This window comes from Aspergillus novofumigatus (assembly GCF_002847465.1).
Source record: "Aspergillus novofumigatus IBT 16806 chromosome Unknown P174scaffold_2, whole genome shotgun sequence".
Taxonomy (NCBI): domain Eukaryota; kingdom Fungi; phylum Ascomycota; class Eurotiomycetes; order Eurotiales; family Aspergillaceae; genus Aspergillus; species Aspergillus novofumigatus.
Window position 1 is genome coordinate 504,100 of NW_020194275.1, and position 21,520 is coordinate 525,619.

General features: G+C 50.6%; 8 protein-coding genes across 8 annotated transcripts; 3 read left to right on the plus strand and 5 right to left on the minus strand.

Moving 5' to 3' along the window:
- Positions 1 to 448: 448 nt before the first annotated feature.
- rad14 (DNA repair protein RAD14) lies at positions 449 to 1,685 on the minus strand (the record flags this gene model as incomplete). The annotated part of the gene is made up of 3 exons (XM_024829531.1): positions 449 to 864; positions 929 to 1,564; positions 1,616 to 1,685. The coding sequence occupies 3 exons, from the start codon at positions 1,683 to 1,685 to the stop codon at positions 449 to 451; spliced, it is 1,122 nt and encodes a 373-aa protein (XP_024685052.1).
- Positions 1,686 to 1,956: 271 nt separating this feature from the next.
- P174DRAFT_363776 (uncharacterized protein) lies at positions 1,957 to 3,113 on the minus strand (the record flags this gene model as incomplete). The annotated part of the gene is made up of 2 exons (XM_024821946.1): positions 1,957 to 2,420; positions 2,480 to 3,113. The coding sequence occupies 2 exons, from the start codon at positions 3,111 to 3,113 to the stop codon at positions 1,957 to 1,959; spliced, it is 1,098 nt and encodes a 365-aa protein (XP_024685053.1).
- A 2,180-nt stretch (positions 3,114 to 5,293) lies between these two features.
- P174DRAFT_448229 (putative DUF221 domain protein) lies at positions 5,294 to 8,297 on the plus strand. The gene is made up of 6 exons (XM_024828745.1): positions 5,294 to 5,395; positions 5,453 to 5,685; positions 5,741 to 6,033; positions 6,088 to 6,993; positions 7,056 to 7,454; positions 7,522 to 8,297. Exons 1-6 carry the CDS (start codon positions 5,333 to 5,335, stop codon positions 8,238 to 8,240), a joined length of 2,613 nt encoding a protein of 870 aa, XP_024685054.1. The 5' UTR covers positions 5,294 to 5,332; the 3' UTR covers positions 8,241 to 8,297.
- A 149-nt stretch (positions 8,298 to 8,446) lies between these two features.
- Positions 8,447 to 10,434, minus strand: P174DRAFT_457246 (putative extracellular endoglucanase; the record flags this gene model as incomplete). The annotated part of the gene is made up of 6 exons (XM_024829532.1): positions 8,447 to 8,608; positions 8,675 to 9,473; positions 9,527 to 9,548; positions 9,601 to 9,951; positions 10,007 to 10,138; positions 10,188 to 10,434. 6 exons carry the CDS (start codon positions 10,432 to 10,434, stop codon positions 8,447 to 8,449), a joined length of 1,713 nt encoding a protein of 570 aa, XP_024685055.1.
- Positions 10,435 to 11,973: 1,539 nt separating this feature from the next.
- P174DRAFT_365647 (uncharacterized protein) lies at positions 11,974 to 14,637 on the minus strand (the record flags this gene model as incomplete). Its single annotated transcript, XM_024822070.1, has 3 exons — positions 11,974 to 13,050; positions 13,106 to 13,959; positions 14,013 to 14,637. The coding sequence occupies 3 exons, from the start codon at positions 14,635 to 14,637 to the stop codon at positions 11,974 to 11,976; spliced, it is 2,556 nt and encodes an 851-aa protein (XP_024685056.1).
- An 800-nt stretch (positions 14,638 to 15,437) lies between these two features.
- Positions 15,438 to 17,428, plus strand: trm6 (tRNA 1-methyladenosine methyltransferase subunit GCD10). The gene is made up of 2 exons (XM_024823921.1): positions 15,438 to 15,639; positions 15,694 to 17,428. The coding sequence occupies exons 1-2, from the start codon at positions 15,554 to 15,556 to the stop codon at positions 17,324 to 17,326; spliced, it is 1,719 nt and encodes a 572-aa protein (XP_024685057.1). The 5' UTR covers positions 15,438 to 15,553; the 3' UTR covers positions 17,327 to 17,428.
- On the minus strand, positions 17,347 to 18,616 carry P174DRAFT_438232 (actin-related protein 2/3 complex subunit 3). The gene is made up of 6 exons (XM_024826489.1): positions 18,589 to 18,616; positions 18,487 to 18,525; positions 18,096 to 18,389; positions 17,930 to 18,042; positions 17,791 to 17,869; positions 17,347 to 17,731 (listed from the first exon to the last, which is right to left on the minus strand). The coding sequence occupies exons 1-6, from the start codon at positions 18,592 to 18,594 to the stop codon at positions 17,684 to 17,686; spliced, it is 579 nt and encodes a 192-aa protein (XP_024685058.1). The 5' UTR covers positions 18,595 to 18,616; the 3' UTR covers positions 17,347 to 17,683.
- A 282-nt stretch (positions 18,617 to 18,898) lies between these two features.
- P174DRAFT_438233 (replication factor C subunit 3) lies at positions 18,899 to 20,693 on the plus strand. Its single transcript, XM_024826490.1, has 5 exons — positions 18,899 to 19,096; positions 19,148 to 19,235; positions 19,286 to 19,460; positions 19,522 to 19,908; positions 19,965 to 20,693. The coding sequence occupies exons 1-5, from the start codon at positions 18,957 to 18,959 to the stop codon at positions 20,363 to 20,365; spliced, it is 1,191 nt and encodes a 396-aa protein (XP_024685059.1). The 5' UTR covers positions 18,899 to 18,956; the 3' UTR covers positions 20,366 to 20,693.
- The last annotated feature ends 827 nt before the right edge of the window (positions 20,694 to 21,520 follow it).

The window sequence follows — 21,520 nt, forward strand, 5'->3', positions numbered from 1 at the left end:
GGAGAAAAGGAGGATGGTCACTGTATGGTGTCGAAGCTGGACGGGCAGCTGGCGCGCGTTAGGTTCTCCTCGCAGAGGTCGGGGAAAGTCACCGCACCGCCGCTGCTGGTCTTTTGTTGGCTCCCGTAGACGCACAACTCGGCCGTCTAACCGCCTTTAGCGCTGGGGTTGTTTGGCTCCCAAACCTCGTCTAACATTGACTATATAGACTGACATTCAATGGACTTACCTGTCATGGTGGTCCATTATTCGCTGCGGTGTTGTTCTTTTGGCTATGCAGTTAGAGATGTTGCGACAAACGTGGCAGCAGATCGACTACGTTGTGGCTGTTGAACTCGGAAAACTGACATTACAGTGAGAAGAACCGCGGACCTTGCAAAGGCTCCATCCGTCATTTTGACTTCGTTGTAAATCATTAATATCGTGATGGATGCTATCTGATGGAGCGTTAGAATTCTAGTTCCTCGATCTCCATGCCACAGTCAACACATTTCTTGACCCCTATACCCGTCTCAGGATCCTCCACAGATCGGCCCCATTGATGTACATGTCGACCACCTTTCCCCAGATCGTCGCCGAAATTCCCTCCGGCTGCACCTTGACGATTCCGTCGGTATGCTTCAACTCTGGTGCGCTTCTTGAGATCTTGCAACTTGGTCTTGAATTTCGCCTCCCGCCGCCTCTTCTTCTCATTCTCTCGTCGTTCAAATTCGGCATCCAACGCTTCTGGAGAACCCCATTTCTTTGGAGAGAATGCGTATTCCTCAACTTGGTATCGTAGATAGAGCATCATGTTATTCCAAGTCGACTTATGAGGATTTGGTCGCTCCAGGTGTGGTAAAAGCTCTTCGTCGCGGAGTTCGGCTGCGAGAAGCGCGGTGTCAGTGATCCATCTTTGATAGAAAACGCGTTTCGAGGATAGACTCACGATCGGTCAACAGATAATCTTCCTTCGCTTCCGTCTTCGTCAGAAGACTGTACTTCTCCGGGTACTTCTCCTTGCAAGCATGGCATACACAACATCGAAGTAGCTCCTCCCACTTCCAGTCAATCTCAACACTCCCACATTCCCGGCACTTTTTTTGCTTGCTTTTATCCTCTAGTACACTCAGTCCGGGTTCAAACGGCCCTGCTCGCTCGCGGCGAAGGGAGTCGAGCAGCTGCTGTCGTTCCCATTCTTTCTGCGTCATATGCGCAGGCTTCTGATCCTCCTTCCCATCTCGGACATTCAACGCCTTGTTGTATGGATCATCCTCTTGAGTTAAGAAACCTCCTTTCGTATCGGTCATCTTGCTGAAGTCATACTCCACATACTTGGTGAAATTGCGGGCTGGCTTGATCGCATCGAGGGGACGGTTCGCCGACGCATCGCGTAATGTCGCTGGTGTGTCCGACGCTGTCATAGAAGAATATGTTCGTTTTACCCCGCTGGCGCTACTTAAACTGCTGGGTGTTGCAGCTCGCTTTTTGGCTTCCTCGGCCTCTCGTTGTTCACGGATCGCCTTGGCTTTCATACGATTGATCTCCTGTAAACGGATCGTTAGTTCAACAATGCAGAGCATGGCTCATTAGCGATTCACCTACTATTCTCCGCAATTGTTCGGGGTGAGCGGACCCCTTTGGAGCTCACCGGGCTTGTCAGCGCCCGATTTTGGTGGCGGCGTCGAATGTCTTTCGGCTTCCATGGTGGTTGATTAGTGACTGTATCGAAAAGGAAGTAACGCAACCGCAGATGTCCCCAGGTTATCAACCGTCAAGTGTTGACTCGACTGCTGATACGAGTCGGAAGGAAGCCTAGCGCCACATCACGTGATGATAAGGGATGCGATTTTGCGGCTGGCGCCTTGTGATTGGCTCAGGAGATCAAAGCCGCAGCTATCATGGGTTGTTCATGGACAGATAAGCAACGAGCACCAGGTTGACAGGGTACAGTCTGCAAACACAATCGAACCCCGGCTACGTCTCTGCTGTGCCAGTTGCAAACCCAGCGTGACCGTCACTCAATTCCCCATCGTCTCTTTCCTGTCCATACAATACCTCGCAGACTCCTCCCACAGGCACGTCCATAACGGCATCAGTGCCCTCGGACCAGATCTCTTTCCAGTTGACCTTGCGATTCTGCGGTCCCATTATCTGATACGATGTTGCGCCAGGTTTCATCTTGGCAGCACCGCCTGGTCGTCGTCGCCCTTTGCCGTCAATGACAGCTACATTGGCGACATCATCCACGATATTCTCGATACTATTCATCGGTAGGGTCAGATAGCCCGTGTTGTAAGATGCCAGAGCGACATAGATGTAGATGATCAGCATGACCAGCCATGCGGGAATAGCGAGCGACCACCACCGATTTGGGTAGTAGTAGATACCGAGTTGATGCAGGAATGGGGACGGTAGGTAGGACCAGAGTACATAGATTACTGTTGATTAACGTGTTAGAATGGCGATCACTTCCTGCAGCGCATTGGGTTCGACTCACAGAAGGCCAGCGATGAAGCCAGGTATAAGACAAAGCCGTAATACTCATATGTCGGTACTTTCGGGCTGGCACGAGGGACCGTGGTTGCACGACGGGCAGATTTCGCGACAGCCGCCTCAGTATCATTCGGCGTTTCCACGTCGGAGCTATCAGGGGTAGTCGGTCGGGAGGTAGTAGTCGAGAAAGGGGGACGAAGAAGCGATGTCAACGATGGTGACGGCGGTAGGGGGGTCGGAGGTCTGTTATAGAACGGAGGAGCGAAAGCATTAGGCCCGTGCAGGGAACTCGAAGACTGGCGAAACGGGTGATGCATGGCGATGCCATCTTCGGCAGCTTCTTCATCGGATTCCATTGACGCGTCTGAGAATGACTGATTGTCTAAAGAATAGCTGGAGTAAAAGTCCGGATCCTCCTCCTCCCCAGCAAGATCGTCGGTTGTAGGCGAAAGCATGTCTGAGTCGTCCAGCCCTGGGTAGCTGTTGTTCGGCACATCGTGCATTGCTGAAGCAAATCCATCCGCAGGGAGAGGCGGGAATGGTTGCTTTGACTCTCTTGATGATACGATGCCTGCGAAACCACGACTGTCATCAATGGACCGGGACTGCTTTTCGTCGCCGATCTCGGGAGGTGACATGCTTAATCATCGATTTGTCTTGCGCGAACTAAGCTGTGGTAATATTGAAGTAAATTGACACTCTCCTAGCTTATCACTATACTGCCGCTTCTTACCGCTCAATCTCCACACAGTTGGTGATATGTTCATTTTGTACTGCGTAGAGAAATAATAATCCAAGTCGTTCAAACACTATGATTGAGACTAGATATCTCGCTCGTAAGATGGGTTCCGAACTCACAAAAGACATATCCTCCAGTGAACGACTTAAGGATGCCAGCAGACTTTGATAGAAAATACCTTGCTACCTGCGGAACTACATATATTCGCGTAGAGACAGAGTACACTTACAATAACATTGTGATAGGAACGTACACTCTTCAATGCTCACCGTGTCTGGCTTTTTGAACATACATCATGCGATGAACCAGTCTATATCTATATCTTGACTACTATGTTGGCTCCCCAGAGTATCCATGAAGATGCCAGAGGTATCTGGATAGCTCGTGAGCCTTTGGGCTCAGCCTGTCCCTCTCTTTAGCTTTGTCATGGTTTGTCCAAAGTCATCCACAATTCTGCAAAAATCCCCACGGCATACGCCTAGAAAATTCAGGAGACTCCTTCTGTCTTGGGCTCCATTTTCGGTTTCCTGGTTTCGTGGTTGACGCTCAGATCAGATCTACAATTTCCGCTTCCACACAAGGCGATCCCAAAGCCACTTCACTTCACCTTTTGCCAAATAGCCAATCATCCGCTCGTGAGAAAAATGGATGTGTTGGCTTTGTGCTCTTCTGTCGTCACTTAGGATAAAGATAGTTGATACATCAACTATATCGTCGCCAGACACCAGGAAAACTTCTTAGACGCACTATGCGTCTTAAGTCGCAGGACGAGGTGCGGACCGTGTACCATGAAGCTAGGTTTCTTTACATCACTTCTGAGGTCCACTCTTCTTTCGCTTTAGGACAAGAGAGGAAATCAATCTTCGGCTCCGAGAGGTCGAGTATGGATTGGAATGAGAACAGGTCATCCGTTCGAGATTTGAGCGTCATACTTGGACAAGCACTCACCCCTTGCTTGGTTGATCTGTCGATATCAGCGACTGTCGACTAATCAGGGAATGTTTCTACTGTGGGAGACCGAGAGTAGGTACTGCTTTTCATTTTGTTTGAGGATGCATTATCTATCGCATGCTTGTTCATCTTGCGGTATGCAGCTGGAGAGCCTTATCACCTCGAAACCCCGTCTAGTCGAGAATCAATTACGAATGCGACCGTCAATCAATAGTCTTGCATTTGGCCTTGGGTCCCGCCATCGATCACGCCCTAGTTCGTGACGCGGGATAAGAATCTCGAACTCACCTTCCCTGCGAGGATTGTCTGAGTGCTTGGTCAGAAATTTCCGTTTGATCAACATGGGACTATTGAGCTCCTGCCCTCAGGTAATATACTACAGTACTAAAGAGTGATCTGGCTCAAAAACCAGCAGGGGAATCCTTCAGAAAATCAGCTATTTCTTCAAACAAAGAGATCAAAATCTCAAGAGTATCATGATTCAAGGGACCGCGAACATTCTCCGATGTCTGAGGAATTGGCAGATTGATCTGCGACTTCATTGCCCAATTGAATGCGAAACCACTGATCTTTCAGGGACCACTAATGCCTGCTACTACTAAGCTACCACCTACTAATCGGAGGGCGTCCATGCATCCTCTCCACCGATCAACACACGACGGGAACATGAACTGCCTTGTGAGCGAATACACATATTGGATCGACATGAAGAAATGACAACATCGCGAATGGTTCATTGTACTGTAGCGAGCTAACCATATTTCTCCTCGCACTTTATGAGCATTGATCGACGGATCATCAGTACTTTCTAAACTGCGAGAAGCTCTGGAGCTACGGAGGAAACATTCCAAATAACGCATCCCCGACCACCTGGGCTTTGCATGGCCCACCATTGGCATTTCTGTCACACGAAGGTTTACTTTCGGAACACTATTGGCAACTGGCCTTGCGTGCTGTAAGCCTGTACCATCCATGCAGAATGACGGGAATGACAAGTCCAACGCGCCATACCGTCCGCTTGTGCTAGTGGCGGGTCGCACACGAGATATATGTAGGCCATTGCATCCTTGTGCCATTAGATTCTGATTCTAGACTATCTCCGTATAACCATTGAGGCACCCGGATATTGGTTCGCATAACGGTCATGTCGCAGGACCACGTATCATCATGATGCCTACCATGGCCGTCCCAGTATGGGTTGGTCCCCTGGTAAAACGACAAGAGCTCCTCGTATGTATACACCAATATGGAGCCTCATAAGGCACTGTGTTGACCCTCAGAATGTAGGATCCAAACAATGACCCTAATATCGGTTCTGCTCGAGGCAATGCGTCGTCAAAGACCTCCGATGCAATCAAAAACCTCGGTGTCAATGACTCAACCTCACTTTTAGCACTCCTAACCACACTTCTACCCGCGTTGGTCATCGCGGTTTTTTGGTTCGGTCTGTTCTTGATATGTCGACGTACGCAACTGCGTTGGTATGCTCCAAGATCTCACTTGCCATGCTGGCACCAACAGTATGTATTTCTCCTACAGCATCGTTGTTTGCGCCACTTACTGAGGCAATTGCAGTGAACGAAGCCCCCAATTGCCCAGAGGCTTTATCAACTGGTTTGGGCAGTTTCTCAAGATATCTGATGCGCATGTTCTACATTCCTCCTCCATGGACGGATACCTCTTTCTGCGATTCCTCAGGGTGCTTTGTTCTACTTGTTTTACTGGTTGCCTCGTCACATGGCCTGTCCTGATCCCGATTCACGCCACCGGCGGTGCAGGAAACACTCAGCTAGACGCACTCAGCTTTAGCAATGTAAAAGACCCGACCCGGTACTATGCACATGCTATCATGGCATGCATCTTGTTCAGTAAGTACTTCTGGGGGCTCTTCCAAACAGAATCACTAATCTGTGACACTGCAGCCTATGTCTTCTGCGTGGTCACTCGGGAGAGTCTTTTTTATGCGAATTTGCGACAGGCGTATCTCAATTCCCCTGCCTATGTTCGTCGTATATCATCGCGAACGGTGCTGTTCATGTCCGTGCCAGAAGATTACAAAAGCGAACAGAAGTTGCGGCAAGTCTTTGGCGATTCTATTCGAAGGATCTGGATCACATCCGACTGCAAGGAGCTCATGAAGAAAGTCCGCAAACGAGACAGTTTAGCTTATCGGTTGGAGAAAGCGGAGACCAACTTGATTCGAGCAGCAAACTCGGGCCGTCTCAAGGCATTCAAAAATGGAGTGATCACTTCTGACACGTGTTTGGACTGCGAAAGCGGGACGCATAGCTGGCGTAAGAAGATTCGCAGACCGAGTCACCGTGTGAAGTTGTTTGGACCCAAAGTTGACTCCATCTCTTGGTTACGCGACGAGCTCGTGAAGGTATCAAGAGAGGTAGAGTACCTTCAGGAACAGCACAAAAATGGGAAGATGAAGAATCTTTCTGCTCTGTTCATCGAGTTCAACACCCAGTCCGATGCGCAGATCGCTCTACAGACGCTCTCTCATCACCAACCGCTCCATATGACGCCTCGTTTCGTTGGTATCTCTCCTAAAGAGGTCGTCTGGTCTACTTTGAATCTCAGCTGGTGGCAGCGCATTGTGCGCAAGTTCGCGGTCCAGGGTGGAATTGCTGCCTTGGTTATCTTCTGGTCCATCCCCTCCGCTGCTGTTGGGGCGATCTCGAACATTACCTACCTCACTAGCCTCCTACCTTTCCTGGGCTTCATTGACAAGCTACCTTCATCACTGAAAGGAGTGATTGCAGGACTGCTACCGTCCGCAGCTCTAGTCCTTCTCATGTCATTGGTTCCGATCATCTGTCGTTGTATGTTCCTCAAGACTAAAGTCCAACAGGAAAAAGAACAGTGCTAACAACTTTCTATCTAGTCCTCGCCAGACGAGCAGGTGCCCCATCGACAGCCCACATAGAGCTCTTCACACAGAGCGCGCACTTTTGCTTTCAGGTCGTTCAAGTCTTCCTTGTGACAACCCTGACATCGGCAGCATCCGCCGCAACAGCCCAAATCATCAAGGACCCTCTGTCGACAAAAGATCTTCTCGCCCAGAACCTACCAAAAGCCACCAACTTCTACATATCATACTTCCTGCTCCAGGGTCTAACAATGAGCTCGATGGCAGTGGTGCAGGTCGCCGGCGTCATTGTATTCAAATTCATGAGTACCTTCTTCGACCGCTCCCCACGCCTCCTATACCAACGCTGGGCATCCCTCAGCGGAATCGGCTGGGGGAACGTGTTCCCCGTCTTCACCAACATGGGTGTCATCGGTACGTTTCTAATTCTTTTACCGCGCATGCAACCCTTCAACTCACCACTAACCACCCCTTCCTTCAGCCCTAACATACTCCTGCATCGCCCCCATCATCCTCGGCTTCGCCTTCATAGGCCTCTACCTTGTCTACCAAGCCTACCGCTACAACTTCCTCTTCGTCTACGACATCGAAATAGACACAAAGGGGCTCGTCTACCCGCGTGCCCTCCAGCATCTCCTAACAGGCATCTACCTCGCCAACATCTGCATGATCGGCCTCTTCGCCATCCGCGCCGCCATCGGCCCCCTAATCATCATGGCCCTCTTTACCGTCCTCACCGTTCTAGCACACATGTCCCTCAACGAGGCCCTAGCCCCGCTCTACACCTTCCTCCCCCGCACCCTCGACACAGAAGAGGAAGAGCAGCAGTCGAAAGAAGACGAGACGCAGGCCCTCCTGCACCATCCCCGCAACCGCTGGGAGGCAGCCTGGAAATGGTTCCACCCGAACCTGTACAGGGACTACGCGGCGCTACGGCGGAAAGTGCGCCGCGAGAATGTCGAGATTAGGTACTCCGAGGAGGAGGAGCGGAACGCGTACTTCGAGCCGTGTATTTGGGCGCGCACGCCGACGCTGTGGATCCCCAGGGATAAATGGGGGTTTAGTCACCAGGAGGTGATTGAGACGCATCCCTCCATTCCGGTTACGGATGAGGGGGCGCATCTGGATGAGAAAAATAAGATTGTCTGGGATAAGTATGATCCGAGCCTTCCGCTTTGGGAGCTGAAGGTTCTTTATTGATGATCTTGTTTGCTGGACTACCGTTCTTATGTACTTGGTGGATACTAGCTTAATGATTGATGAATTATGATATGAGAGTCCAGAATCTCATTTGTCTTGTCTACTGTCGAATCAAGGTTACTAGAAGTAGAAGCACATTTGTTGTGCGACATATAACCCACATAAATGCAATTGGACAAATGACCCAGAATCCGTACCGGCTCTATCTAAACAGTCACGGTGAAGTTGACAGTATTCGCACCACCAGCAACACGAGGATAGAACTCAAACGTAAACACCGTAGTCTGACCCGCAGATTTCACAGCATCAATAGCCCCGGACGTCAAAAAGACATTCGCGCCCTCGAATTTCCACTGGCTGCTGTAGGTCTATACGTAGAAGAGAGGAGAGTCAGCGGTTAGCTACAAAATCGCATGAATAGAAAAAGTACGTACCGTTCTCGCCTGCTGCAACGGGCCCAGATACTGCGTCCAATCATCAACGAGGTATTTACCACTGGTGGTAAGAGCTTTGACCGCCGCGATTTTAGGGACGCCACCCCATGTAATGGGGATGGAGAGGTCGCCGGAGACGGAGGATGCGGCGACGGACGTCGAGCCCAGTGTTGGCGTCTGCCATTGCACGAGCTGGACGACGGGGGAGGCACCCGAGGAGAACGTGAGGGTGAGGTCAGTGATGATGCCAGGCTGTGTAGTTGCGGAGATGCGCTTGGAGAGGTACGACGCTGTGAAAATAATGTTGGAGCCCGAGACGGAATAGTCTGTTCCTTGCTTCAGGGTAGTACCGCTGGACTCCTTGATGGACTGGAGGGTATTGCCATTGAAGATGAAGGGGAGGGTCTGGCTCGTGACTGGCGTTCCGACCTGGTGGAAGATGTAGGCGGAAGACGACTGGCTTGTCGCGGACGCGTCTGTGGTGCTGTCGGGCAGGCTGTTCTTGGTGGAGGACTTTGTTTTGGTGATGATTTGGAGGGAGGTTGGGTCGCGCCATTTGCCTGTTGTCCGGTCAAGGTGGTCGAGGCCGTTGTCCCAGAGAATAGTGGCAAAGTTGTACTGGGCGGCAGCGTGAGCTAGAAGGTCGTTGTACTTCCAGCGTGCCGCTGGCTCAGTGTTCGTCGGAGATGCGTCGTACTCTCCGAGGATGATGGGTACATTGGTGAAGTTGTTTCGAAGCAACTTGAAATCATTGGTAAGGGCAGCCTTGTCAGAGTCCGAGCCCCAGATGGTCTTGCCCCTGAAAAGGTGTCAGCTTTGAATATCGCAGAGGGATTGAACAAGATTCCTCACCATGCGCCGAAAATAAAGTCATCTGGGTATCTATTAGTATTTGACCAAGTAGGGTTGGCGCAGGGATCGCTTACAGGGACTATAGTAGTGGAACTGAATGGCGTAAGGGTTAGAGAAGCCAGAAGGAGCCTTGAACCACTGCGAGGTCTTGATGCTATCCTGACCACCACCAACCAGATTGACAACTCGCTTGGAGTTGAATCCTCCAGCTTTATTGATAGCCTGAAGGAAAATCTCATTCAGTTTGTTGATCTCAGCAGCATCCTGAGCGTTGTTGACAGGTGGCTCATTGATCGACTCGAAGGCAACCATGTTCGACTTGCAACCCAACTTGGTGCCAATCTGATACCAGAGTCGATAGAATTTCTCCTCAATCATCGTAAGGTTGGCTCCTGACTGAGTCACATCGGCCCAGATCCACGAGTCTATTTCTCAATCAGTCCTTGAGAACGGGTACGATCTCGCTGAAGCATATCTCACCGTGGTGGACGTTGACGATCGCGTACAGGCCGCGGGATGTAATCATGTCCAGAACGTCGGAGACTCTCTGCAGCCACGCTGGATCCACAGTCCAGTCCGGCGACTCTCCAGTGAAGTGGTGTGCCCATGTAACTGAATGTTGTCAGCAGCAGGCTCGCAGTAGTAACCGAATCGAACTGACCTGGAAGTCGAACACTCTTGAATCCAGCCGACTTGACGGTATCAAACGTGGATGCTTGAACTGGAGCGTTGTTCCAGGAGCCCTCGTTAGGAACCGCGTCAAGAGTATTGCCCAGATTCCACCCCGGATGGACACGAGAGACGAAATCAGCAGCGGATATGGAAGTAAAGGTTCCCGGACAATTGCCTGCTTGGGCCCATGCACTTCTGACAAGTGCCACAAGGGCAGCAACCTGCAACCCCTTCATGACTTGATTCTGCGTAAACCGACAAAACACCTAGTTCCTAGATCTGTGTCGAGGCCAGGTCTAAGAAGGCGACCAGGAGCCAGCCGCATTTATGTATGTCAGCCGAGCGACAACGACATGTGGAGCAGATAGATCGGTTTCAGCCGGATATCAGCCGAAGACCCCATATGGGGAATATTTCAGACGGGCACATTGCAAGAAACGATACTGGAACTAATCTACATTTGACGCCGGAGTGCCTTCTGAAGCAACGTGACGGAAGATGCAATCCCGGCTCGGCATTGTTTACCTGCAGCAGGTCCCTGAATGCAGACAGGGCAGGAAGGACATCCTTGTTTGCAAGGGACTCACTAGAGCCCATTCCTTTCGCATGATCATGATCGTTCGACATCGTGGACAAAGTGGTGTGACAGAAGTAGTCAACTCAACCGGCGGACCGGCGGACCGAATCTATTGTCAAGGTCAAATCGATACGGCCAAGCTCCCTTGGAAAAGGAAATTGATGTCTCGAAGCTAGATTGTGACGAACATGACCGCGAAAGGAATCCAAGGACTGATAGACTGGCGTCACTGGACAGCCTATGTGCTGCGCCTGCATGAAGATAATTCCTCCAATAACAGCATCAGAAAACGAACACCACGATCAATCAATCACAGGTGTTGTGGGCCCCGAGCCTTTAATTTCTGAAGAACGGCATGATTCGAGGTCTCAATGAGTGTTTCAGACTCAAATTCAGAAATGATGCCTTATTGGGTAAGATCTCCAGCGTAGCATCGATGTCGAGCATTGGCAAAAGTCCTGCACGGAGAAACTCCTGGTTACTAGACACAACACCGGTTAGCACTTAAACTAAGACAGCTGCGTCAAGGAGCTAGGGATAAATACATCCTCTTACTAGTATTGGCCCCCGCAACCCCGCATCTTCAAGGTCTCCGGCATTGAAGTCGCTGCCCGTGGAGGATTAGGGAAAGTGTGAAATCATCCATGCTGCTGCCGACCCTGAGTGGATGCCGTGATTGCGAGGTTACTTGATGCGGAGGAGAGTTGGAGTGCATCAAGTGATCAACAGTTGAGATAGTCAATCCGTTTCTGCGCTGTATTGAATATTCTTGTGCCATCACGAGAGCTTCATCTTCTTGAGGACAAAGGGATCGAGGTTGCTTAAAGTGCTCCTAGTGCAGGGACTGATGCTCATCATGTGATATGCTACAGCAAGGACCCTGACCCAAATTCAGGTCGACTGTCGTTCCTTGTAGGTTCCTTGGCTGCTGCGCCGATTCTCTAAATATATGCGAAAGTATAGGGTGTACTATTAGGTGAACCAGCTCGTTACAAAACTTCGAATCCATTATCTATCATTCAGTGAATGTTCAGACATGCCTGTCCCGTGGTATCTATATAAACTACATAGCATCATGTCGTTGCGTCGTCAAAAGCAGTAAAAAGCGTTGCCGAAAATTGATAGGGCCCGTGGTATGTACCTGGCTTGTCTCGGTATGTGCCCTCACGATCGTTTGTAAGATGATATAGCGTGGGCACTACATGACCACACAGTCTCTGTTTCGATCCTTGACCCGATCTCCTGGGCCTGCTGCAACAGTACCTGGGGCTACTCGCCGTCCCAATGAGTGTCTTTGATATCGAGCTTGCTGAGGTAAAGCATTGTAAAGACTGTCTCGTGGTGGGTGTGCTGGACTGGTAGCCACCTGTTCGTAGGATGGAGGAGGGAGATCTCCAGCGTTATTACTGGCGCCAGGGCCTTGACCGTGCCTTGACGAGCGGCCGTCCGACGTGGGTCCACTACCGCTACCGTTTGCTACACTCGCTGAACGTTGATGAGCCGAGCCTGAACCCCAAGAAGCTCCTGGGGGATAAGTTGGGGCCGAAGCTCGTTGACTGCGTGACTGGTTATTGCTCTCTCTTTCCCTGCGTTCTTCTTCCTGGTATTGGAGAGATAGAGCGTAGGCGTAGTCAGCATCGGCTTGCTCCTGGGGAGACAATGCACTTGTTCTATCTTCACTTGGGACAAAAGGAATGTTTGTTCTGTTGCTGGAGTTTCGTGGCCCGGATGGATCCGTCCCGGAAGGAGCATGACCAATGGGGCGAAAATCGCCCGAGAAGAACTCTGCGTTGAATCCATTCACATCAACGAGACACTCCCAGACAATTTCCGCGTGATTGGAATACCCGGCATCGGTGACCAGGGTAAACAGTTGATGCCGCTGAGGATGTTTATAGACAGTCGAGAAATGATCGTTGCGGAACAAGATTGAGAAAGTCCCAGGACGCATTTTCTCGGTAAGGTGGTCCAAGCCAAATGGACTCAACTGAGTCGCGTTCTCAATTTCAGTAAATCTCTCGATTGCGTGAATATCTTTCATGGCTTGTTCCTCGTCCCAAGTTAGCGTCTCCCCTCGGAAGACACGATCTTCAAGTTCCTGTTTGCGAAAGGGCAGTAATTGGACATCTTCATAGTATTGTGCCAGCCTTTTCAGTGCGCCATCGGCTTCGCTTGCGGGTGACGCGACCCAACCGTGCACGAGCGGAACGCCAAAAGTCCCGTAGAGCCGGATGTCGTCTGTATTTTGGAAGGTGCCTGGGGCGTCATCCGATTCCTGCGCCACTGTCAGTACTGATTTCTCGTGAACCATGCACACATGATCTTCGTACCAAAGTGAGTCTAGGGTTGACGTTCATCCCCGTGTGCAGCATCGTCAGGAAGCGACTGAGCGCCTCGATATCCGGAAGTTCACCATCGGTCCCCACGCGGGTCGTCAATTCATCAAACAATGCCTCAATCAACAGACCGAGAGAGACCTGCTCTTTGGTCTGCAGCGCTCTAACAATTGGTGGCTGCGTGCCCTGATCCGCACGTAGTATTAGCGTGTTGACAAGGGCTAGTAGCGGACATGGCCCGTTTTTGTTTTGGACTAGGACCGGAGACTCTCGCAATTTCCCGGTGGGGTCTGTCCAGTTGACATGTCGGATCGAATAGGTCTCGGATCTTTGCTCGTTCTGCTGCTGTTCATCTACTTCGGACAATGCAGCGTTTCTCGATGGTAGTGGTGGAGTTTGATTTGCATCTGCGTTCGGGCGCTGCGGCAATGGTGGCGCAGGTGCAGCTGAGGTATAATCTGGTAGAAGCTGTGAAGTGGGCTCAGCGCTGGCGTGAGAGGGCTCATCGACTTCGATAAGTTCATGTGACGATGGAGTCGTCATGGTAGAATCAGTCACGTAAGGAGTTTCGATGCCGCTCCCCGGAGAAAACGACCCATGATCTGTCTGCCGCGGATATTGCGACGAGTACCCATGCTCATTGCCTATGGGTGCTGTCTGGAAAGGAGATGTCGAGCCATTTTCGCGAGTCGCATCAAGCATCGAAGGCATATTCTGAGGGTCGATTCGACCGTTTTGCCAAGCGGGAGACTGTGTAGCTGCCTCTGGGCGTTCTTCAGCCCATGGAGACTCCGACCCTGACTGGTCTAGAAGCGACAAGCGCGCAGTCATCGGAATATAACCTTCGCCTAAGATTGTATTAGCAGCGACACCAAAGAGAGTGTGCCCGGTAAGAACGTACTCTGACTTAAGTGATCACTTGAGTTATCTCCATGCGATGCTTGTAGGTTATTCGAACCCCAAGGATTCTCATCGGATTGTTTCGCTTTCAAGAAAGGGTTGTTGGATTGGAGTTGGATAGGTGGCTCCCAATTCGCACCGTTGTTTGCCTCTTGCCATTCGTTCGCAGCCATCCTTCTCTGAGTGCCCGCAACGACAATCGAAGGTACGCGATCGCCTCTTCTACCATCTAGTGGCGGCCCCTGCAGTGGTCCCCCAGCATGGACCGGAGGATGTTCAGAGACAGAATGGCTCCTGTCAGGCCTTGCCACTACATCATCCGCCCACGGGTTGGCGGCATCACTGGACAGAGTCCCCACAGGGGACTTCTGAGCTTGTTCCAAAGGCATCAAGTCGAATGCTGGCGAAGTGTTGAGATCCGGGGAATAAATAGAATCCTCTGAGGGTATTTGATAGGGATAGGGAGAGCTTTTTGCCCTTCTGGGACGAGTTAGGCGCTTGGGGGAAGGTGAGGTAGCTGATTTCGCAGTCGGAGATGTTGGTGAGATTGGAGAGCGAGGTTCAGAGCGAGCATTTCCTAGGTTGAGACTATACAGATGCGGTGGTGCACGTTTTCGAAGGACCATGGAGGCGAATTTGTCCTATAGCCCCATGATTAGCCTCTAGGCGTCAATCTGATGAAGACAAGCCCTTGAGGCCCGCCAGTGGTGCAGCGGTTCGCCTTGTTTGGACAAAGGACACAGGATGTCAGATACCTAAAATGGCTTTAAAGTGGAAGGAGCTAGATGATCGGTAAACTCTGCTAACCGCGAAAATCTCTTCGGATGCATGTAGAGCCGTGGCAGAGTCGCAGGTGGCTTGATGCTATTGTTCAGGCCAGGTGAGCATGTATACGTAACCGGTGGCTCAGAAGCGGGCAACACTGCTCAGCCACGGACTAGGATGTGTGTGATATCAACGCCATGCCGGCCCTTTGCCCATTGATTATTACAAATGACAGTGAGCTCGCCGGAATCAGGAGTCAGAATTGATTCCGAAAGGCCAAGGGAGGAGATTAAACAAATCCATATACTACAAGTTAGGAGCAGGCATCCAGATTTCCATAAGCTACCTCTACCTAGGTTACCAGACACTCCGGGGTTGGCGCTGTGGAGAATGACAGTTCGTACACCCAATGGTTACAAGGATCCAATTTTGTTGCCTGGAGCCTGCTCTGAAGTGGGCGTTTAGTTTGTATTGTATGGTAAATACTTGCCTCAGCCACATCCGCATCGTGGCTTAAACCGTAAGATCTTTTCTCCGAGATCTACAATGACAGTCTGATTATGTAATTTGTTATCAAGGTTGCATACTGATGTGGTCCGTGCGTTAGCATCATGGAAAAAGAAAAAAGAGAGGGCAATTTTTGGTTATCAGTGATACGGCAGAGATTGTTGCGCAACATTATTTCCAAGTCCGCATTCGACTGTAGCGGCACGACTACGGCGAGCCATGTGTTACTACTGAAGCTTGAATTGATCTTCTTGAATTCAGTTCCCGACCATGCATTCCTACATTCGTCCTTACCAGCATGTCGCTCTGCGACTTCCATCTGAGCTTACAAAAATTGTCAGATTGGTGCCGAATACGTACGTTAGTGTCCGGAATTGCTTTACATAACTACATAGTGACCTTGGGATCAGAGTAGTATTTCTGGGGAAATATGGGAGCTTCCCCGCCAACACAATAATAGGCCGTCCCTTCTACCTGACCTTCGAGATCGTTGACGTTTCGGGCGAGAACAATGACAATTGCCTTCGCATTGTGTCTCCAGCTGAGCTGCACGCGGAGACTCTCATCGCCGATGGAGAAGGCGAGGGCGACGACGTGGAGGTGAACGAGGAAGGTATCCCGATACGGACCAATCGCGAAATCGTCGACGATGCATCGACCCAGAAAATGACCGCAGAAGAGATCGAGGCTCTGAAGAAAGTTTCTACAGGCGCAGGAAGAGAGATCATTGAGAAGCTGTTGGAGTCGCATTCCGCATTAGACCAGAAGACGGCATTTTCACTCGCAAAGTACACATTACGGAAACGGAAGAAGTTCCTGAAGCGATTCACAGTCCTCCCCGTGGACGTCAGTCTCCTGACTAACTATATGTTGGAAGGGAAAGAGGCGATGAAAACAATGGAGCTCCGCGACGAGTCGATAGGTCTGATTGGGTGCTGGGGTAATGTGCATCACGGAGGACAGCCGTCGTTCGAAGGCGCTGTTGCGTCAAAACCTAACGGTCGCTACCTGGTCATTGACGAAACAGGTGGCTTGGTAGTTGCCGCCATGGCCGAAAGAATGGGCATACTGTACCCTCATGATCAGGAGGACGAGGACCAAGAATCGGCCGAAGGCGCTGAAGAAAATGGCGAGCGACAACAGACGAACGCCATGGCCCAAGCCATGGCCCGTCGCCGTCATATGGCTGCATCAGGCAATTCAATAACTGTCATCCATGCGAACAAGCAGCCTAGCTTATCATTACTGAGATACTTTGGCTACGATCAAGACAATCCCGATGAGTCGCATCCTCTTTACAAGCATATGAAGACCGTTTCGTGGATGCAACTTTTGGACCCTCATGCAGACACCATCTACGCCAACGAGCCGGAAGTAATCCCTGACGAGACACTTGCCACTTTCAAGTCCAACAGACGCAGCGCCTACTACAAAAAGCGGAGTCGATGGGAGCGGGTACGACGGGTTGTCGACGAGGCTCGAGCCGGTAACTTTGACGGCCTCATTGTCGCGACGCTAATGGAGCCGGCAAGTGTACTCAAACACACCGTCCCTCTACTGGCGGGTTCCGCTCCGGTGGTAGTCTATTCTCCCTCCATCGAGCCTCTGACCGAGCTGGCCGATCTATATTCAACTCCCAGGAGGACGGCATACATCACTCGAAAACGAGAGATTATCGCACAGCACAGCCTACAGCAGTCCCTGCAGGGCCAGAGCCAGGATGGCGAGAAGAACCCTCAGGAACCGGACTTCTCGGAATTAGATAAGGACTTCGCACTCGACCCGTCCCTCTTGCTAGCGCCCACGATCGAGACCTCCCGAGTACGTGCATGGCAAGTACTTCCTGGGCGCACACACCCGTTGATGTCGGGGCGTGGTGGCGCTGAAGGTTATATTTTCCATGCTATTCGCGTATTTCCGTCCCATCGGAACATCCAGGCTGCGGGCAATCCAAGCCGGAAGAAGAGGAAGGTGGCCGCCCAACAAGACTCCACAACACCAGCGGAGAGCGGAAGCGGTGTGGACGTTGAAATGCAGTCATGATATATATCATAACATAGAGCCACGAATCCTGCGAGTGAACATACGGTTCTTGTAACGGAGTCATACGAATTCGCAGCCAAGTGTAAGGAATGCATCACATATAATCTTGCGTATTGTATGCGATTAGACTTGCCGCCTCCTTCGAGAGACGGAATATCCGAGACCCAACTGTTGAGTGGACGCCAATTGGATCAACCATTTAAAACAGGCGCATGACAGGACCGGTCAGGCTAGAATATGTAAGAGTGAAATAATAATTGCAGCCCTTCGGCCGAGGGAACCAGGAAATATCTCCGAACGCTGCTGTTACGGGAGCTGGTCATAAAGCAACAAAAAACATGTCCATGTCTCAACAAGCTAGAGGCTCTTTCCCATAAACTTCCTCTTCGCAAAGCTCAGCCACCACTAAGAGTTAAGAAGTCAGTACGTCGAGTCTGTTCAATTAAGGGCCAGTACCAGTCTACCTTTGAAGGCCCTTCACCGCCAGCGTATAACCGAGCATGTAGTCGAATAGCGATCTCCTGTCGTACTTGAGAGAGGTATCTGATAATCAAAACGCATTAGCTTCAGCGCCTAAAACTTGTGAAAGAAGTTGAAACATACTGTCTCAGTGTCTCCGCATCCTGGCGGTCCCGTGGAGGCTCGAAGGCCTGGTTCAAAGGGAAGGCCACGTCACCGGGGATAGCGAAATGATCGAGCGAAACATTAATCAAAGCCTGATATATGCCCATTAGCAGACCCCCTGACGCAATTCCTGTCGCAATCGTACCTTCTCAGCCTCGCGGGAGGTCATGCCCGGTTTGACCTTCCCCAGGCATTCACTGATGAACAACGTTCCGTAGATGAGCATGCGGTCTGCAGGTCCGTTGATCTCAAAGTTCCGGAAGAGCACATTTGCGCGGAAAAGAGACAGGATCTCGTCTACGCAGTCGTAGGACTCGCTGTCGGGAGGCACATCCATATCGGAGACATCGGCGGGCAGCGGGGGGAGGGTGTATGCGGGCCGCGAGTACGGGTGCGGAGGGGGAGGACAGGGAAATTGCCTGAGGGTAGACGTTGAGAGCTGATGTTAGCGATTGGTCCGTTGCAGCATGGCGGAAAATTCGTGCATCACTTGATGCGAAGGTTGGCGAAGAAGCACATGCGTTCGTACCTATTACGGGAACATCCCGGTCCTCAAGGAAGATGGAATGGTAGGCCTAATGAACGTCAGGAGAGAACATGAAATGACATGCCAGAGTATTCAATTGAAATGCTCGTACCGGCATTTTGTCCTATAGCAATAAATATAATCCACCCTCTTAGAACCTGTGTAATGAGGATCCTTCGAGCAATGAATGAAGCGGGATAGTTGTTGTAACTCGTAAGGCGGTGCTGCCGCCAGACAGCGGGAGGTGCCCATTCATGTCATCACCAGATGCGCCTAAACCCAACTAAGGCAAACCATACCTTTGCTGCCTCCCCATGATTTTCCGGCTCCGAATCTCTTTACGCGCTGGCGGAGTTCCGACGCGTCAAGCTTCGTTTCTAAGAGTACCATTTACAGAACGCTAGACAGCAGTGTTCTGGCTCTTTTTTTTTTTTTCCTGTTGAGCCCGCCGACGTTGCTGATTTAGGTTGATTTTTCAAAATGTCCGATTACGAGGATGAGATGGATGTCGACGTCCCGGCACCCAAGAGCGCGATTCAATTCAGCTCCGACAACGCCAGCAAGAGAGCTAAGAGACCAGCTGCAGATCTGCCAGTTGAAGCTCAAGATAACCTACCATGGTCAGTACTTGATGTACATATTTCTGACTACATCGCTAATTGAGCCCGCAGGGTGGAGAAGTATCGGCCAAATACTCTAGACGACGTGTCCGGACATCAAGACATCCTCGCTACTATTAACAAATTCATCGAAGCAAATGTATGGGTCAAAGGCATCAGCGAGGTGTATCCATACTAATCTGATTGCAGCGATTACCCCATCTTCTGCTATATGGTCCTCCGGGTACCGGTAAAACATCCACAATCCTCGCGCTCGCAAGACGAATCTATGGCAGCAACAATATGCGACAAATGGTGCTCGAACTCAATGCTAGTGACGATAGAGGTATTGATGTAGTGCGCGAGCAGATTAAGACTTTTGCCAGTACGTCATATCACACTTTGATTGTTGGGATCTCGGACGGAATATCTAACCCATCAATCAGGCACAAAGCAAATCTTTTCAATGGCGGCCCCGTCGGCCTCCAGTGGCTCTTCACTAGCTTCGTTCAAGTTGATTATTCTTGACGAAGCTGATGCGATGACCTCGGCTGCCCAGATGGCTTTACGGCGGATCATGGAACGATATACCGCGAATACGAGATTCTGTATCATCGCAAATTATACACACAAACTGTCACCGGCTCTGCTTTCACGGTGTACTCGCTTCCGCTTTAGTCCGCTGAAAGAGCAGGATATCCGGTCGCTGGTAGATCAGGTGATCGAAAAGGAGCAAATCAATATCCAGCCAGAAGCCGTGAGTAGCTTAGTGAGGTTGAGCAAGGGTGACATGCGTCGTGCATTAAACGTGCTTCAAGCTTGCCATGCGAGCAGTAAGGATTCTACTATCTTTGAAAGCAGAAATTGGATACTGACTGGGGCCAACTAGGCAAACCGCTGCCGATGAAAAATGCAATGAAGGATGAACCACAATCCGAACCCGAGATTATCACGAACGAAACGATTTATGACTGCATTGCTGCACCACATCCATCCGATATCCAGGAGATCATGACTACACTTCTTTCAACCAGCGATATCACATCCTGTCTTAATACTCTCAACACCCTGAAGGCGAACAAGGGTCTCGCCTTGGCCGACATACTTTCAGCTCTGGCAGAACAGCTGCAACAGCTGGAAGTGCCGCCTCAGACAAGGATCACTTGGCTAGAAGGTCTTGCGGATATTGAATTCCGGCTTTCAGCGGGTGGATCAGAGACCATGCAGACCGGTGGGATGGTGGGCGTGATACGAAACGGGTGCGAGTTGATGGACGCAAAAGCTCGGTGATTCGAGCATTTGGCGTTGGTAGAGAAGAATAAAGTATCTTGAACAGTTTTTGGGGGAACCACTTCCGATGAAAGAGCCAACGGCTTTGTACTCTCGCAATGCATAAGCGGGTCAGCTTCGACAATGCACCGCTCGCAAGACAAGTTCCCGAGCTACGGAGCACGCCAGCCGTCATAGCATTGGAGACGGTTGATGGTGCATCATAGCCAGTATTTCCGAGCAACGGAAGTCAAGGAACGCGAGGCATGGCTCTCGATCCACAGACTAGATAGTTCAAAGAATCTGGGCAGCCCGAAGCTTATCTAGGCGCTCATAATATACCCACACAGCATATTTCGATATCTCATTGTAATGTCCATTTGCTTTAAGAGGCGTCGGAGATAACACCCAGAGAGATTGATTCGGAATGCAAGAATACTTCCTGTCAATGAATCAATTGCATGGGAACCACGCTTGCTTCGGACTGGAGAGTGAGCAATAATAACAATAATGAGCATTCTCAAGATGGACACCGGGGACAACTAGGATCCTATGGAGTGTCTATGGAGTAAAGTGGGGTGCTTTCTGGCTTTCAAAGGAAATTGATACATCATGCTCATGATGGTGAGGATCCTTCAATATCACTTCTTGTCAGCTCAAACAAGATATCTCTGTATGAGAACGTCTACGCATTCTGGAAGCAACTCTTTAACTAGATTATTTGAGCTTATCTGTCTGTAGACACTCTTTTGCAGAAGATGCGTACTGGAGGCAGCCCGAGGAAAAACATGGATTCTCTGCCCCGCCAGAGAAAAAGGTACAGATGTCCGCGGAGTTCCCCGATAGCGAGTCTACCATGGATTTCTCGTAGGTCTACTGGTCAAGGAGTCCTAGAGTCTCCATTATCCTCGTCGTCTCTTGAGCCTTAAAGCTAAACTTCCGCTTCCCAGCCAAAGTGGACGATCGCAAGGATACGGGAACAGCGCATCGCTCTCTCCACTCGGTCAACCACTGACTTGCCGTTATCTTTTCTGATAGGTGGTATTAGCTAAAATTTTCTCCTCTTCTTGACTCATTGCTTGCAGTGCGCCCTCCGCGTTGGCCTTACAATTCCCCTCGGAACATGCTACTGGTCAGATGCAGCACTTACCTTGGGACATGATTAGTCTAGTGCTA

Excerpts from the sequence above, each read along its gene's own strand:
- P174DRAFT_438232 (XM_024826489.1), bottom strand. Across the intron at positions 18,390-18,486 it reads TTGAGGACCGGGATGTTCCC|CTCTCAACGTCTACCCTCAG; the intron begins GTAATAGGTACG and ends CGCTAACATCAG. Across the intron at positions 17,732-17,790 it reads GCGGTGAAGGGCCTTCAAAG|TGGTGGCTGAGCTTTGCGAA; the intron begins GTAGACTGGTAC and ends CTTAACTCTTAG.
- P174DRAFT_438233 (XM_024826490.1), top strand. The coding sequence starts at position 18,957 with ATGTCCGATTACGAGGATGAGATGGATGTCGACGTCCCGGCACCCAAG. Across the intron at positions 19,097-19,147 it reads GCTCAAGATAACCTACCATG|GGTGGAGAAGTATCGGCCAA; the intron begins GTCAGTACTTGA and ends TTGAGCCCGCAG. Across the intron at positions 19,909-19,964 it reads TCAAGCTTGCCATGCGAGCA|GCAAACCGCTGCCGATGAAA; the intron begins GTAAGGATTCTA and ends GGGGCCAACTAG.
- trm6 (XM_024823921.1), top strand. The coding sequence starts at position 15,554 with ATGCATTCCTACATTCGTCCTTACCAGCATGTCGCTCTGCGACTTCCA. Across the intron at positions 15,640-15,693 it reads GTCAGATTGGTGCCGAATAC|AGTAGTATTTCTGGGGAAAT; the intron begins GTACGTTAGTGT and ends CCTTGGGATCAG.
- P174DRAFT_448229 (XM_024828745.1), top strand. The coding sequence starts at position 5,333 with ATGATGCCTACCATGGCCGTCCCAGTATGGGTTGGTCCCCTGGTAAAA. Across the intron at positions 5,396-5,452 it reads TAAAACGACAAGAGCTCCTC|GATCCAAACAATGACCCTAA; the intron begins GTATGTATACAC and ends CTCAGAATGTAG. Across the intron at positions 6,034-6,087 it reads CATGGCATGCATCTTGTTCA|CCTATGTCTTCTGCGTGGTC; the intron begins GTAAGTACTTCT and ends GTGACACTGCAG.